This window comes from Elephas maximus, chromosome 24, assembly GCF_024166365.1.
Source record: "Elephas maximus indicus isolate mEleMax1 chromosome 24, mEleMax1 primary haplotype, whole genome shotgun sequence".
In the NCBI taxonomy this organism is placed as follows: Eukaryota; Metazoa; Chordata; class Mammalia; order Proboscidea; family Elephantidae; genus Elephas; species Elephas maximus.
The window spans coordinates 63,548,312-63,564,646 of record NC_064842.1 but is presented as its reverse complement, the minus strand read 5'-3'; the positions used below and the strand labels follow the sequence as shown (position 1 = coordinate 63,564,646).

Sequence of the window (16,335 nt, the reverse complement as noted above, 5' to 3'; positions counted from 1 at the left end):
TAAAATACTAAGAATAAATATAATAAAGTATTTGCCACAAATACTGAAGTAAGAAATTTTAAGAAGATCCAAATAAATAAAAAGATAAACCGTCTTAATAGATTGAAAGACTCAATATTGTTATAATGTCAATTTGGCCCCAAATTGATTTTTAAGTTTATCATAATCCAAATTAAAATCTCAGCAAAATATTTAGACAAATTGATAAGCTGATTCTAAAATTCACAAAGAAAGTCGAAGGAACTAGAATACCCAAAACAATTTTTCAGAACAAGGTTGGAGTACTCATACTACCTAAATTTCTTAAGACTTACTAAAAACCACAGTAATTAAAACAGTATGTGATATCGGTGAAACGGTAAACACATAGAATAATGGAACAGAATAAAGAGTCCAGAAATGGGTTCACATATATGATCAGTTGATACCTGATAAAGGAGCAAAACCAATTCAATGGAAAAAGAATAGTTTTTTAAACAAACGGTACTATAACGATCAGGCATCAAAATGAAAAATAATGAACATTATCATACTCCTCACATCTTATACAAAAAACTAACTCAAAATTGATCACATAACTAAATTTAAAACATAAAACTATAAAACTTCTACAATAGAACATAGTCTTAGCTTAGACACTTTCTGGATATGACACCATAAATATAACCCATGAAAGAAAAAACTGTAAATTTGGATTCAAAATAAAATATATTTTCTCTATGAATGACACCACAAAAAGAGTGAAAATGTAAGGTACAGATCAGGGGGAGGGTAGTACATGCAAAACACATATCTGACAAAGCACTACTATCCGGAATATATTATAAACTTTCAAAAAACTTCAATAAACACTTAAAAAAATAGTAAAAAAGTAGAAAAAATATTTGACAGGTTTCATCAAAGAAGATACATGGATGGCAAATAAGCACGGAAAAAAATGCTCAACAGCAGTAGTCATTAGGGAATAAGAGATTACAATGGCCAAAAAACAACAAAAAACGAAAACAAAGTAAAACAAAAACTTCACCATATCAAGTGTTAGCAAGGCTGGGGAGCAACTGGAACTCTCACCCATTAAGGGTGGTGAATGGTGTGAATACAAAGAGGTACTATGAAGGAAGTTTTTTGTAGTGATAAGACTGTTATTTATACAGAATATTTATTTATCCAGATGGCTCATGTATTTCTCAAATCTTATAGAACTGTACACCAAATTATAAAAACAATTTACTACACGTAATTAAAAATTATACCATGTAATTAAAAGTTTCAACTTTAAGGATATTATATGCAAGTTCATTAATAATTACAATTTCATTGTTTAATAGCCCAGTAACTAGTTTTTTTTATGGCTAGTGAGAAATAATGATGGATCCTGGAAACTAACTAGAGACTTCAGAAGACTGAGAAAACTAGTGCTTCCAGAAGCATCTGTCAAAATGCCATTAACGTTTAAGCTGCACAACAAGCTAAGGGAAATTTTGTACTCTGTCACCAATTTGGCTAATGTTTGCTTTTCAGTACCTATTTTGAAGAAAACCAAAGTTAATTTCTATTCATGTAGGACAAACTATTATGCATGCTCTTATTCTTCCACAAATATATTAGAACTCTTCGGCTTATTGCCTCAACATATTTTAAAATATTAAGATTTGATTCAGTTGGAAAGCACTGTTATTCATTATGCTGATGATATACTGTGGCTGTCTCAGTCTCGAGATCAAGCTAAGGTTTCATAATTAGGTAGACATCATGAAAAACAAAGAAAAAAAGTTGATATTGATTCAATCCCAAATCATGTATACTGCATGTGTTTCAGAGTACAGCTGTGCTCCTTAGGATTTTCCATCTTTTGGAAATAGATTGCCAAGCCCTTCTTCCAAAGCACCTTTGGGTGAATTCAAACCACAAACCTTTCAGTTAGTAGCCAAAAGGCAACCGATATACATATTGCAAAAATGAAAAGCTAAAATTGCCTTCGTAGTTTTTTCTTGCCTTGTTGCATGCTGAGAGAAAAAGAAGATAGTAATCTCATAGGTATAAATACAAATGCCCGTGTAGATGAAACTAGTTGCTTGCAGAAATTATCCATTGTCTGAAGCTGACAGTACAGATTGGGTTCTGGGACATTATAAGAGCATTCAGTCTGAAGTCATCTATGTGGTACATTTTAATGATTCTAATGAGACCTCATTTGTATGAGAGAATTGTATGAGAATTCCTATTGGGAGTAACTTGTGGGAACTGTGGACTCCTGAACGCACCCAGAAGCATTTGTTCAACAACAGAGCCTCAGACCACTGTGTTAACAATAACTTAGATGACTATGTGTTGGATACCACAGACATAAAATATTTTTGGCATGCCTGATTTTTCATACGATCATGTACCCCAAGTCTTCAGAATTGTGATTGGCAAATCACTGCCCGTGGATCAAATCCATTTTATAATGTTTCTGTGAAACACAGCCACATTCATTCATTTTCATATTGTCTCTGGCTACTCTCACGCTACAAGAACACAGTGAAGTAGCCACAGTAGAAACCATATAACCCACTGTGATGGTTAAGATTGTGTGTCAACTTGGCAGGGCCATGATTCTCAGTGTTTTGGCAGTCGTATAATGTGCTCACTTCCCTGTTGAAATCTGATATGTGATCACTCCCAAGATGGGATCTGCTGTGAGTAGCCAATCAGTTGAAACACAGTTTCCTTGGGTGTGTGGCCTATATCAAATATATGACCTGCCAATCTTGGGATTCATCGATCTTTGCAGCCTATAAGCAAGAGCCTTGCTCTCTGCTCTGCCAATCCTGGGTTTGCCAGACCCCGAGACTACATGAATCAGGAGAAGCCTCTATCCCGACCCACAGACTTGGGACATTTCAGACTCTACTATCATCTGAGCTGTTTCCTCTCTCTTTATGTATATTTATACTCTTTACTGGTTTTGCTTTTCTAGATAACTCAGCCTAAGACAAGCACAGAGCCAAAATATTTATTATGACTTTTTACGAAAATTTAGTTACTATCTGACTCTTGTTCTGTACCATTTTTTGTGGATAGAGGAAAATAATCAAGGTCAAGAAAACTAGTAAAACTAAATCCAATGTCAGTATAGGGTGTCATGGTGGGCTTACATATCAACCATTGATAGCCTCAATATCCACCATGGGCACCTATGGGAAGATCTTTGGCATACACAAACTAATGTATTTCAGAGTAACTACCACCCATATGGAAACCCTGGTGGCATACTGGCCAAAATATGGAAACCCTGGTGGCATACTGGTTAAGAGCTAACCAAAATATGGAAACCCTGGTGGCATACTGGTTAAGAGCTAACCAAAAGGTCAGCAGTTTGAATTCACCAGGCATTCCTTAGAAACTCTGTGGGGCGGTTCTACTCTTCCTATGCGGTCTCTATGAGTCGGAATTCACAGCAACGGATTTGGTTTTCTTTTTACCACTCATATGACATTATTCCGGGTAAGTGTACTTTTTTGGATCCAAAATATATTCTTAAATTGTATTCAGTCAATAAGAAGTTAATAGTATACTATATTTGGTAGATAATTGAACATTGTCTAAAATGTACCAAAAGTATCCTGGGCAAAATTGGCACAGGCAAAGAGTTCAAGGACAAGTCAAATTTGACTTTATTGAAGACCTACATACTGAGGAAAATTAGTTACTGATCTATATTAGGTGCTTAGAAGGGATATTATTTTCAGAGTTAGGAAAACAATGGTAGGCAACTTGGACACAAAACACAAATTTAGAATAACGGGTAGAATTAACTGAACAGACAGTACAACAGCATGATAGAAAAAATAGATGGGCAAGAGTATTCATGCTGACCCAAGAGGAATTGATAAGTATGCTACAACAGATGAAAGTGGAGAGAGTTCAAAAACAATGGTCTTGATTTTGGCAACAGAATCACAAGAAATTATGAAAGGCTTATGATTCCCCTCATCTATGGAGTTTTATAAATGAAATTGTAATTTGCCTAGGTGCTGTCTAACTTCCAAGGCCCTGACATAAACAAAAACCAGATTAACCCAGTAGTACAGTTTATTAGAGCTGGAAATTGTTACAATTGACTAAGATTTTACCAATGGAGGGAAGATGAACATTACTTAAGATAAAGCCCATTGGAATCCCGTATCATGGCAACCTTTTGGAGCAATGGTGTGGGGGAAGATTAAGTGGAAAAGGGCAGAAGGTTACTCTCTTCTGAGATTAAAACTGTCTCTTAATTGAGAGGATTTGTGGTCATAAGAGTGTACGTATTTTTCAAAACTCATTGCTTACACAGCAAATACATGTGGAATTTATACCTCAATAAAGTTGATTTTAAAATGAGCTCTTGGAAATTCAAATGTAATTGCTTAAAATTTTTAGTGTGACTGAGTTACTAGAAGACAAAAACCAACGTGATCTCTCTGAATAGAAAATGCAGTGTAAAAAAAAAATGAGAAAATATTTAAGTTTCAAAGAGTATCAAACAAAATAATATAAATTTCAGGCAGAAATACAAGAAAAAAATAAGAAATTAGAACAAACAGAAGTAGCAGTGAAAAAATTCAAAGGTCATCAAATGAAAGTTAATTCCAAATTTTAAGCAAGATTAATAATATTAATCAAATCCCCAAAGATTAAAAGAACATTTCTGAAGCTTAAGGAAATAATAATCATGTTATATATACATATTTTTTATATATAAGAAACATAATTCATAATAGTTATGAAATTTTCATAAGCAAAAATGCATAATAGAAAAGAACTAACAGACACGTCATGGATTGAATTGTGACCCCGAAAATGTCCGTCAAGTTGGCTAGGCAATAATTTTGTGGTTGTCCTCCATTCTGTGATCTGATGTAATTATCCTGTGTATTGTAAATCCTAGCCTCTATGTCTGTGGCTATGATTCCATCTGAGAATGACTTGTCCTTTATGTTAATGAGGTAGGATATAATCTACAGAATTAGGCTGTATCTTGAGTCAATCTCTTCTGAGATATTAAAGAGAGAAACGAGAAGAGAGGACAGGGATCCAGTACCACCAAGAAAGAAGAACCAGGCGTGGAGCAAGTCCTTTGGACCAGGATTCTTGGGCTGAGAAGCTCCTAGAACAGGGAAGGATTGATGACTTTCCGTAGAGCCGACAGAGAAAGAAAGCCTTCCTCGGGAGTTGGTGCCCTAAATTCAGACTTGTAGCCTCCTAAACTGTGAGAGAATAAATTTCTGCTTGTTAAAGCCATCCACTTGCAGTATTTCTGTTATAGCAGCAATAGATAACTAACACACTTAAATAAAAATTTAAATATATAGCATTCATCAATAGGAAGGCTCAATATCATAAAGATACCTGCTTTCCATAAATTGATCTGGAGTTCTAAAATAATTCCATATAATCTATATAAAGTTTTAGAAAGAATTTACTAAGCTGAATTAAAATGTGTATATCAGAGCAAAGCCACAAGAAAAATAAGAAAATAATGAAGAAAAAATATTAGGGTAAAAGGTTTTCCACGGGTGTCCAGCCTTATTTAAATTTACTGTAATTAAAACAATACAATAACACTGGAAGACTGGCTAAAAATGTACTTGTGTCAGAGACCAGAGAACTCAGATTAATAGCCAACATGTAATTTATAATAAATTACAGATTACTGAGGAAATGTTGAGTTTTTTGTATTTTTTAAGAAATTTGGTTATTGCCATATATAAAAATCAACCCAAAGTGGATTTAATATATAAACAGGAAATGTGAAATATTGAAACTTTAAAACCCAAAATGGATTGAATATATAAACAGGAGAGGTGAAATAGTAAAACTTTTAAAAACAAAATATAGCATAATTTATGTCTTTGATATAGAGAAGTGTTTCTTAAGACACAAGAAGCATTAATCCTGAAAGAAAGAATAACATTGAATGTAGTAAAAGAAGAGAAGAAATTGCTTGCAATTCTTATAATTCTTATAAGTGAAACAAAATTAATATTCCGAATAGACAATTCCAACAAATCAATACCAAAATTCCCTAAAATGATAAATTAAGAAAACATCAATGCAATTCATAAATTGCCAATAAACGAGTATATGCTCAACTCAATTAATAAAAGAAATGCATATTAAGAGTAATGCTATAGCATTTTACAACCACTTAATTAATAAATATTGAAATGTAACCTCAATCATTAACAAAGATGTCGAGCAACAAGGAACTGTTGTTATAAATGTATATTGGTACAACCACTATGGAAAACTGTTAGGAATCACCTTCTTAGTGGAACATACACAATGTCCAAAAAAATCCATTCCTAGCTATACACACAGACCTATAGCAGAAATATTTGCTGAATTACTGCTTGAATACATGAATGATATTTTGGCTTGAATTTTGAAATCCTTTCGAGTAAACCAATTTAGTGACTTCAATGTAATATTAAATGTGACTTATTTTTACCAACAAGTAATATATTCAAAATTATTTTACTGTATTCCTGAGTAATATCAGTGAACATGCTCATTTATTTTGCTCAATATTTATCAAGAGACTTGTATATACACTCCTACAAGCTTGGATAAAAAATTAAATAGTTACCATTGGCAAAATGAGAAGTTGGTACTTGCATTTTGCTATGGTTAATATATACCAATCTTATAAAATTTTCTGAGATCTTACTTACTGACACGGATGCATTTGGGAGGAGGGGACCAGCCATGCTCTGTACACGTAATGGTGCCATGTCCATTTGGAAGACTGTAGCCACGATTGCACTGAACATCTACAGAACGACCCTCTAAACGATATCTTCCTGAATAACGAGAGTATCCATTCTCCACATCATACAAATGGCATCTTTCTAAGGACCATAAAAATAACAAATGAAAAACATGAATTTGGTCCAAATACTGAACCAAAAATTATCTTTGCAATGTTTAAATTAGAATGTGTAATAATCTAAAAAATGATGTATAAACTAAGGGACAAAGAGTCAAGCTATTACCAAATGGTTGCTGAAAAAGAAAAATCAATAGTCCATGCTATTTGTCTGAAATTTTTATAATTAAAATATGTACAAATGTAGCTTAGAGATATTTTAGAAAGTTCCTATCTTTATTTCTCATTTGCTTTTCAGGAATAGCTACTTACAAAAGAAAAAATCTATTTTGGTCTTTTCACTAGCACCATTCTTCCTAATGCACTGTTTTTTATCATACAAGAAGCAATCATAATCACTTCAGTGCTTTCTCTCCACTCACCGAAAGATTCATAGATATATAATTCTTAAAGGTTTACTTACTGAGGCATGGGACACTTGGTGACCATCCTTCTCTTCTGCATGTTATGTAACCCCCAGAGCGTTCTTCAGGAGTCACAAAACCACTATTACAGTAGTAGTAGTAATATTTTCCTAGCTCTACTGGAAAGTATGGTCTATAATAATCTTGATAATGTAGATATCCATTTTTTATTTCTGGAAAATCACAAGGTTTCACTTGGAATAAAAAATACAAGACAGTGTAAGTAATATTTTATCTTAAAAAACCTATCAATTTAGATTAAAACTTTTCATCGGTAAAGTATATTCTTTTTTAACCACAATTGCACTCATTCATTACATTAGGGCTTCTAGAACAAGACAAGCTACAGAAGTCAGATCACCAAAGTACTACTGAAGGAGGTCTTTGCTAACGATGATGAAATGACATTTTCTAGATCATCTGATGTATAATTTTATATGTAGACTCTCCAAGAAGAAAACTGCACAGACCCATTTAATGTAGTCTCCTTGAGGACACATCTCACTACTAGACTTGGTTGATTAAATGAGCATCCATCCTGGTTGAAGGACTTTTCTTTCTTGCTAATTTTATCAGTCGTCTTATCTGTCTTCTTTCTTTTCCATCCCCATCAGAAATTGGAGCCCTGCCTTCTCTTCCCAAATCTACTCAGATGGAAGGGATATAGTTTTCTTTATTTAATGAGAATTAAAAAAAAAAAAAACTGTTGCCATCAAGTTGATTCCAACACACAGCAACCCTGTAGGACAGAGTAGAATTGTCCCATAGGGTTTTCAAGGAGTGCCTGGTGGATTTGAGCTGGCAACATTTTGATTAGCAGCCATAACTCTCAACGACTACCCCACCAGGTTTTCCAATGAGAATAATTAGACTAAGAGTATTTCTTAATAGCCAAATAGCTAAGATTATGGTAAAGTTTTGATTGTTTATTTCTAATTTTAATGTGCAAATGGGGTGTCTCTTTAATGTCCTATAAAATATCTATTTTTAATTGGGGTGCAATTCAATTGTGTTCTATTGAGTTATTCTTACATTTACAGTAATTTTAACTAATATGATTAAGTGCTATTTTGCTTATTGAAAGTTTAAACCTTATATTTTGCCACTTCTATAGGATATTCTAAAGATAGTTTAATACTTTTAATACCAGACTAGAATTAATTTCTTTCATAAAATGTGATTCTCCTATTTCATGAAACTTTATGTAATGCTTTTTAAAATGTTTTAAGACATGCATATACAATGATCAGCTGTTCTTAATTATCTTCAACTTTCCTATCTTGAGTTCACTGACCTGGTTTGTTTTCTGTTTGGTTAGGGTTTTCTCAAGTAGTTTCTACAGGTGTGTTATCAGGATAAAAAATTTGAATGCAGGCATTTTAATTGTGAAGGAATTTACACAAATAGACTTAAATAACATATCAGACCCACTATCAAAAAATGTTAAAATTAATTATCCCTGGAAATTAAAGAATAAAGCTCATTTAATCATATTCTGTTGATAAATTGTGTTCAGTGAGGTATACTAAATCTCATTGCTGGTTCAAATGGTTAACCAGCTCAGTTGCTAACCAAAAGGTTTGCAGATTGTGTCCACTCAGAGGCCCACAGAAGAAAGTTCTAGTGTTCTACCTACAAAAGTTCAGCCACTGAAAACCCTGTGAAGCACCGTTCTACTCTCACACACGTGCAGTCACTATGAGTCCGAATTACACCACGGCAACTGGTTCTGGCTTGAATCTCATTGGAGGTTTCATTTACCTAACTTGGAAATGTGAGTATTGAATTTTAAGAGAAAATATATTTTAAGTTTTGCTAAAGGAGATAATAATGTTCATGGCTTTTAACAGATTTATTAAGGTATAATTGCTATGAAATATAATATTTAAAATGCACAAGTGGAGAGATTTTGATATGTGAATCTATAAAACCATCACAAAAAAGAATCACTCTTCCAAAAAAAAAAAAAAAGCCATCATCAAAAATCCATCACTCTCCAGAATTTCTTTGTATTACAAATAAGAAGTCCCCAAAACATTTTCTTGCTTGAATCTGGCGTTTCTTGTGACATGTTTTTCAGTTAAGATTTTATGACCATATTCACATGTCTCAATAATCACTGTTGAATGGCTTTTCACATTTTGGAACTCAGAAAACATGATTCGGTTCCTTATTTTATTCTGAGATACTTTTGCTCTAAATGTGCGCTTCATTTTGATTTCAGAATGCAAATTATTCCTACCAGCCGATTCATTCAAAACTATAGATACACGAAAGTAGATATGACCTAAAACTTCATTTAAGAGAGAAGTTAAATGTTCAGATCTGTTTTTAACTTACCTTGTCCCTCAGCACAAGACACCCACAAGGTGAGGAGGACATTGATTACAAACAGCATATTAGGTGTTCCTTCCCAATGATGTATAAAGACACATATTCCAGTAATGCTGTTTAAAATCAGCTTCATTAGCAGTTTCTAAGTGTGACTCTAAATTTCAGTACACTACAATTTAGCTAAGTAAGCTGACGTCACTAAGTAAATATCAAAGTTCAATGAAATTTGCAAAATCTCTAGATAATTCTTATCAGTGGTTTCACAATCATTTCTCTAATTCATCATCTCTTATATATGTACACATCTTTCTGGAATGAATTGGCTTCATAACTCTAACTTATTTAAAAGAAAGTATTTCTTGAAAATAGGTCAACTTATTCCTCAGCCAGTTGAATATGTGAATAGCTCTCACAATCCAAGCCATGCCACTAGAACTTTCCTCTGTCCTGTATTTCCTTTCACCCAAATGCATTACTTAGGGGTCTCCGAAAATCAACCAGGGTATTTAGACCCTAGTCACTCATCTGTATTTTCACGGGGTTATGGAAGCAAACTTTTTTTTTTTTAAATATCATCTCATTTCTGTGACTGAGGATACAGAACCCCAGTGAAATAAATCATTATCACGTGACTAGAAAAAAGAAGTTCTTTCTGATTTTTTTTTTTTTTTAAAACTCAGTTGATCGCACTAGCTAGTGCATGGGTTCTAGCACATTCTTAATGTTAATATAATCTTTAAAGTGCTTTGAGGCACCTTTTTTATACGGCACAATGTATTCTGACACATGCAATGATTTTCCTTCTACTGAAGGAATGTCACTGAAGCCTCACTTTCCTTTAACTGGACTGTCCTCTGACTGACTTATTAATTGCTTTTGTTTTTTATTTTCATATATACATATTTAAATATATTTATACACATAAATCTCTTTCCAAACATATTTATCCTTTATAAGATATCCTTTACTAGAAAGAATTGTTTTCAAACAGATAATTACTATTGAAAGCATAGTATTACTATGAAGATGGAGAAAGCAAATCAATGAGCAAAGTCCTAGAGTTATATATTAAAAATCATTTATGTGTATGTTTATTTTAAAAACAATAATTTCTAAGTATTGAAATTATTTAAAATTACGTATGATCAAAACATCCATAATAGCTTATAATCTGACTAAACTTTCTACAAATAATAATTATACACTCAACATGAATGAAAAAAATCTAGCAACTTGAGTGAACAAAAGCAAGCAGGAATTGGAAATCATCCAACCTTTGAAAGAATAAAATCAACCTGTGAGATACATAGTTTCTCAGCTTTTCAACTGAGGGTACACCCTAGTCCTCATGGTACATGGATGATAGAGTTTAAGCAGAAATGAGTAGCCTTGTTTTTGTGTTAACTTAGAGGTCTGAGTCTGGCTGGAAAAATGTGTCAACTGAGGAGAGAAATACAGGACAAAAGGAAGCCCCACCAGGGAAATCCCCTCAAATCTGCAGACAACCATTTCTTAAATTATATGCTGACTCTACACCGAGTGTTGTGAATTCCAGCCACTTTAGTAGAAAACAACTGTAGCAGAACTGAAAACCTGAAAAAATGCAGCTATTCCCAGTGTAGGGAAGAAAGAGTTTGGAGTTCAGAGCCAGGGGAACTTAGTGAATTTCTCATAACTTCTTTTGAAACACAGAATGGATATGTCCCAGGAGTACCATATCCCAGTAGTTGACTAAAGACAATGCACTTGAACTAAGACACATCTGAAATAGATCCATCCAAGCAAAACTTAAAACCAGAATGTCACAGGATAATAGTGTACCACCAGGAATAAAGCTCTTAGAAGAAAGTCAATGTTTTTCAGAGGAAGATGTGAGAATGTATAATTTTTACAATGTATTATTCACAATAACTGGTGTAGAATTAAAACTTGTTAAACTTGTTTAACACTGTGTTGTAGTGACATAATAGTAATAGATAAATTGATCAGTGGAACAGAAGAGTCTAGAAATAGACCTACACATGTAAATCACCAGTTTTATGAACCAATGCAATTTGATGTGGGGGGAAAAAGAAAGTTTTTTCCCGGAAACTTTGGCACAACAACTGGGTTTTGGAGTGGTAAACAAAACTGAACCTTGGCCTCTTTTTCTCACACCAAGTAAATCAATTTGTGTTTGATGATAGTTTTAAATGTGAAGTTAGAAAGATAAAATGTGAGATAAAAGCATAGTGGAATACACTCAGTCATTGGTAGTAGACTAACAATTCTCTTAAAAAAAGGCAGAAAACTAATTATTTTTTAAAATGATGTATTGGATGCCTGTAATATTTTAAACCATTGTCTATCAAAATGTATAATCATAAAACTAAAAAAAAAAATCTTAGATTGGGAGGAAATATTTGTAATATATCAGACAAAAGACCCATATGTATCATACACAAACACTTAAAATATTGAGAAATCACCTTGCAAATATAGATTCACAAATGTGCTAACATCATTACTCACCAGTGAAACACAACATAGAAATTCAATTAAATATACTACATACTCACAGTATGGCTAATATTTAAAAGTCACAGAATGGTGAGGATGGGGTTAAGTGGAACTTTCATATATTAAAGGAGGAAGATTAAAGGGTGCAATACAATCACTTTGGAAAATGTGTTGGCAACTGATTCACTCCTAGTAAATTTTTAAGAGAAATGAGTTGGTACGCCCATCAAGTTATATACTAGAATGTTCTTAGATACTTTTTTCATAATAGCCAAATATTGAAAATTAGGGAAATTAATGAATAAATTATTCTACATGCATACAATGGAATGTTCCTCTGGAATAAAAAGAATGAATTTTTGTTATATACAAAAGCTTGGAAGGGTCATCTACATATTCCGTTTAGTTAAAAATGTCAAACAATAATGTAAATAGAGTATAATTTCACTCATATCAAACTCAAAAACAGGAAAACCTAATTAAGGTTTATAATTCCGGAATACAGGTTACCTCTGGAGATGAGCAGGATATAAACTGGAAGCTGGTATAGGAGGGTTGCTATAGGGTGCTGAAAATTGTCTTTGTTCTGATCTGGGTGGTGGAGGTGTGGGTGTACAAATGTAAAAAATCATCAGCTGCTCAGTTAGGATTAGTGCCCTTAAAGTACTTAATTATATGCATGATATTAAACAGAAAAAATTCAACTATAATTAGTCTACAATGCAATATTGTGTTTTACTGTTTTCTGTGCAAAATGCTCACTACCTGTGTATCTAAGTTCCCAACATTTTTTCTAGTTAAGCTTTGGAATCATTAAAAATTAACTGAAATTAAAAAAAAAAAAAGTTTTGCTGATATACACTTGAGATTTAAATAAAAGATTTGAAAATTATATTCTCTTGTTAAAGTATTTACAAACTCTTGTAAGAATGATCCTGTTATTATCTATGTAATAACACAAATGATCACAAAATGTGAGAAGCCACACCACGTTTCACGTTGTGACTAACCGTAATATGGTATCGGGTACCCGATTTTAAATAATTTCAAAGTTTGCCTTTAGGGTTACTAGAAAACCGTTTGCATTTTCTTGACAAATCTGTACTGTATGTGGCCAACAGGAAACATTAGTTTGATGCACTGTTTTAATTATCTTTGAACTTCAAAACACCACCTACTCCCAGTTTATATTAAATCAGAAGGCAATATCTTGATTTTAAGCAATGTTCCTTAATGATGTCACTAGACAATTCAAATACTTCCCAAAGCAACATATACTGATTCTATTATCCCAAAGAGATGAACACCAAAGGAAAAAAGCCCAGTAACCACTGTAACACGTGGGCATATCAGACCCACCATCATCACCACATACTACAGACCCCGTGGTGCTTCCGCCTGTGTTTTCATAGCCAGTGCTGCATTCACAGTCCAGCTTCTCACTGAGCTTAAACCATGTGTCATTACTTTTGGGTCTGGCGTTCTCAGATAATGGCGTATCACAAGATTCTAATGCATGATAAAACTGAAGATTTCATTTCATGTTATTGGATGGGCAAGCTGACTGAGTGAATCCCATCCCAGCAACAAAAAATCCTTCCCGATTATCATGTGCAAATATTTAGGTAGCTTTGAAAAATAAGCTAAGAAGACCAAAGATAAATTGTTCTCCTGAAATAATTACTACAATAAAAATGTACGTTTATGCACACAGCGTTCTTCATATCATTTAAATTACCTGAAAATATTCACACCAAGTACATTTTTCTCAATTCTATTGCTACTTGTGAGCTTGTCACATGCTGGTAGTAAAACAAGTCATAAGACGTGTGTAATTCTTTTTTCAGAAAACCTCGATAACTTTTTTCTTTTTTATTTAAGATGCCAATCTTGTTACCAGGTGAGATATGTATACCAAAGAAAATGGATTAATTGCATATAAAGATCTACATATTTATTACTGGACATTTTATCTTCCATAATAAAGTCTTTTAATAGATATTTTATCACAATTTAGTACAAAACGAGTTGATATGAAAGCAACTTTTGTCATTTTTTCTTTAGCCTGAGCCCATATTCGATATAAAAATTGAAAAACAAGTTAAAAGATAATTACACAGTAGGATAGATATCTTTTATTACAAAAATATCACTGAGTGGCTTTGAGAAAATCGTGTGTAAATAGGGCAAAATAAGCAAATTGTTCTTAAAGGATCTTTATAAACATCTAGGTAATGGTGCAGGGAAATCTTTCAACACAATAGAATTCAGCACTATCGAGAAATGTTTCTCTTCACTACCTACCCACCCAGTGCCCTTGAATTGATTCTAGACGTTTACAAAGATTTTCCAAAAGGGCAGCAGGAATCTTCATAAGTGGACCTCTCCTACACCACTAACTGTATAAATTATAAAGGTCAAATCTGGGATTCTGCACTATGGACTCATCTCTTCACTAAAAACATGACGTTTATGTCTAGGAGCAAGAACTCCAATATGAAAGACTTGTCACCTAAACACAGGCACAACAGACACAAAGGTTTCAGATGAAAACACACAAGTCTACAATAGAATACACATGAGGCTCTCTCACCAGTTCCTAAATAATGAGATTGATTTTAAGTAGGAAAAAACTTGAATTGAAAAGATGGACTGACCCTTCTTCCTATCAGTAATTATTCTGAAAGTTAAAAAATTCTGACAAACTCTCTCTCTCTATATATATACCATATATATGTGTATATAAGTATATATATTTATGTACATGTATATATATGCTTATACATATGTGTATACATATATACTGGGTTTATATATATATATATGCCATTTCTACATTATATCCATGATCTGTACATTATATATATGATTTCTACACTATGTATCTATATTACATATGATTTCTACATTATATATATGATTACTGTATTATGTATGGCGTCTATGCTATATATATGATGTCTATATTATATTTATGATTCCTATATAATACCACATAAATTCTACATTATATATATGATTACTATAGACATAATTTTTCAAAGTGTTTTATACATTTACACATAAAACCATGGCAAACTCACCCTCACTCTCTCACCCCCCTGAAAAAAGAGGGTAAGTAAACTTTTGTTAACACTTTCATCAGGAGAAGGAACCTCATAAATTATTTACTAATTGAGTTGACCATCCACTTTCCAAGCATGTTATAGAGCCTGAAAATTTTTTTGTTGTTGTTACATATCCTGGTTTATATTGTGTTTTTTTTATTTACAGGACATGTATACTCAGATTCAGAAATAAAACCATTCTCAATACTTGTATCTGATTTTGAACATGTTTCTAGAGAAAGAAATCACAGTGAAAAGGTAGGCATATGTTCAGTATACATTAATCCTGAATCAAATAATATCACAACATATTGAATAAGTCATTTGTAAATAAAAATCTGAATTAACTGTAATTATCCATGTTCTTGCTTCAGATAAACTAAGCCAAGTTTCATTAGCTATTACATCAAAAAGTTTTATGAAAAAAATTTGAAATAAGAGTTAAAACAAGCACCAAGAAAGAATCAGTTGTCAGTAGCGCTCTAGCATGCTGTAGGATTCCAGATCCCTTAAACGATTAGATTTCTAATAATTTCTTAGAAGAGATTATGAGTGCTGGGCCATAAATAGATTGATAGTTGCCATAACATTGACTACAGCAGAGTGAAATGTTGTCCAGTCCTTCATCATCCTCATTGTCATTGACATGTTCAAATCCATCATTGCAGCTATTGTACCAATCCTTCTCACCAAGAATCTCCCTCACCGTCATTTGCCCTCTTTTTAACCAAATCTGTCTTAAAAGATGTCCTCTAATGATTGATCCCTCCTGACAATGTGTCCAAAACAAGCGATTCAGACTGTGTTCTGTTGTGATCCATTAGGTTTTCAGGGGCTAAATTTTGGAAGTAGAAGACCAAGCCTTTCTTCATAGTCTGTCTTAGTCTAGAAGATCTGCTAAACCTGCCTACCATGGATGACCCTGCTGGTATTTAAAATACCAGTGGCCCAGCTTCTAGAATCATAACAACATGTAAGTCACCACAGTAGGTCGAAACTCGTGACTGTAGAAATTTGTCACACTAAATACCTGTATTTGAAGAGAAAAAGTGTTCTACATCAATGGCTTCAATTT

At 33.0% G+C, this 16,335-nt stretch overlaps 1 protein-coding gene across 1 annotated transcript in view; it reads right to left on the bottom strand.

Moving 5' to 3' along the window:
• LOC126066873 (complement factor H-like) overlaps nt 1-9,718 on the bottom strand; it is a 111,189-nt gene extending 101,471 nt beyond the window's left edge. The window contains 3 exon segments of the mRNA XM_049868291.1: nt 6,706-6,878; nt 7,320-7,514; nt 9,661-9,718. Coding sequence (XP_049724248.1) covers nt 6,706-6,878; nt 7,320-7,514; nt 9,661-9,718 — 426 coding nt within the window.
• Between the last annotated feature and the right edge of the window lie 6,617 nt (nt 9,719-16,335).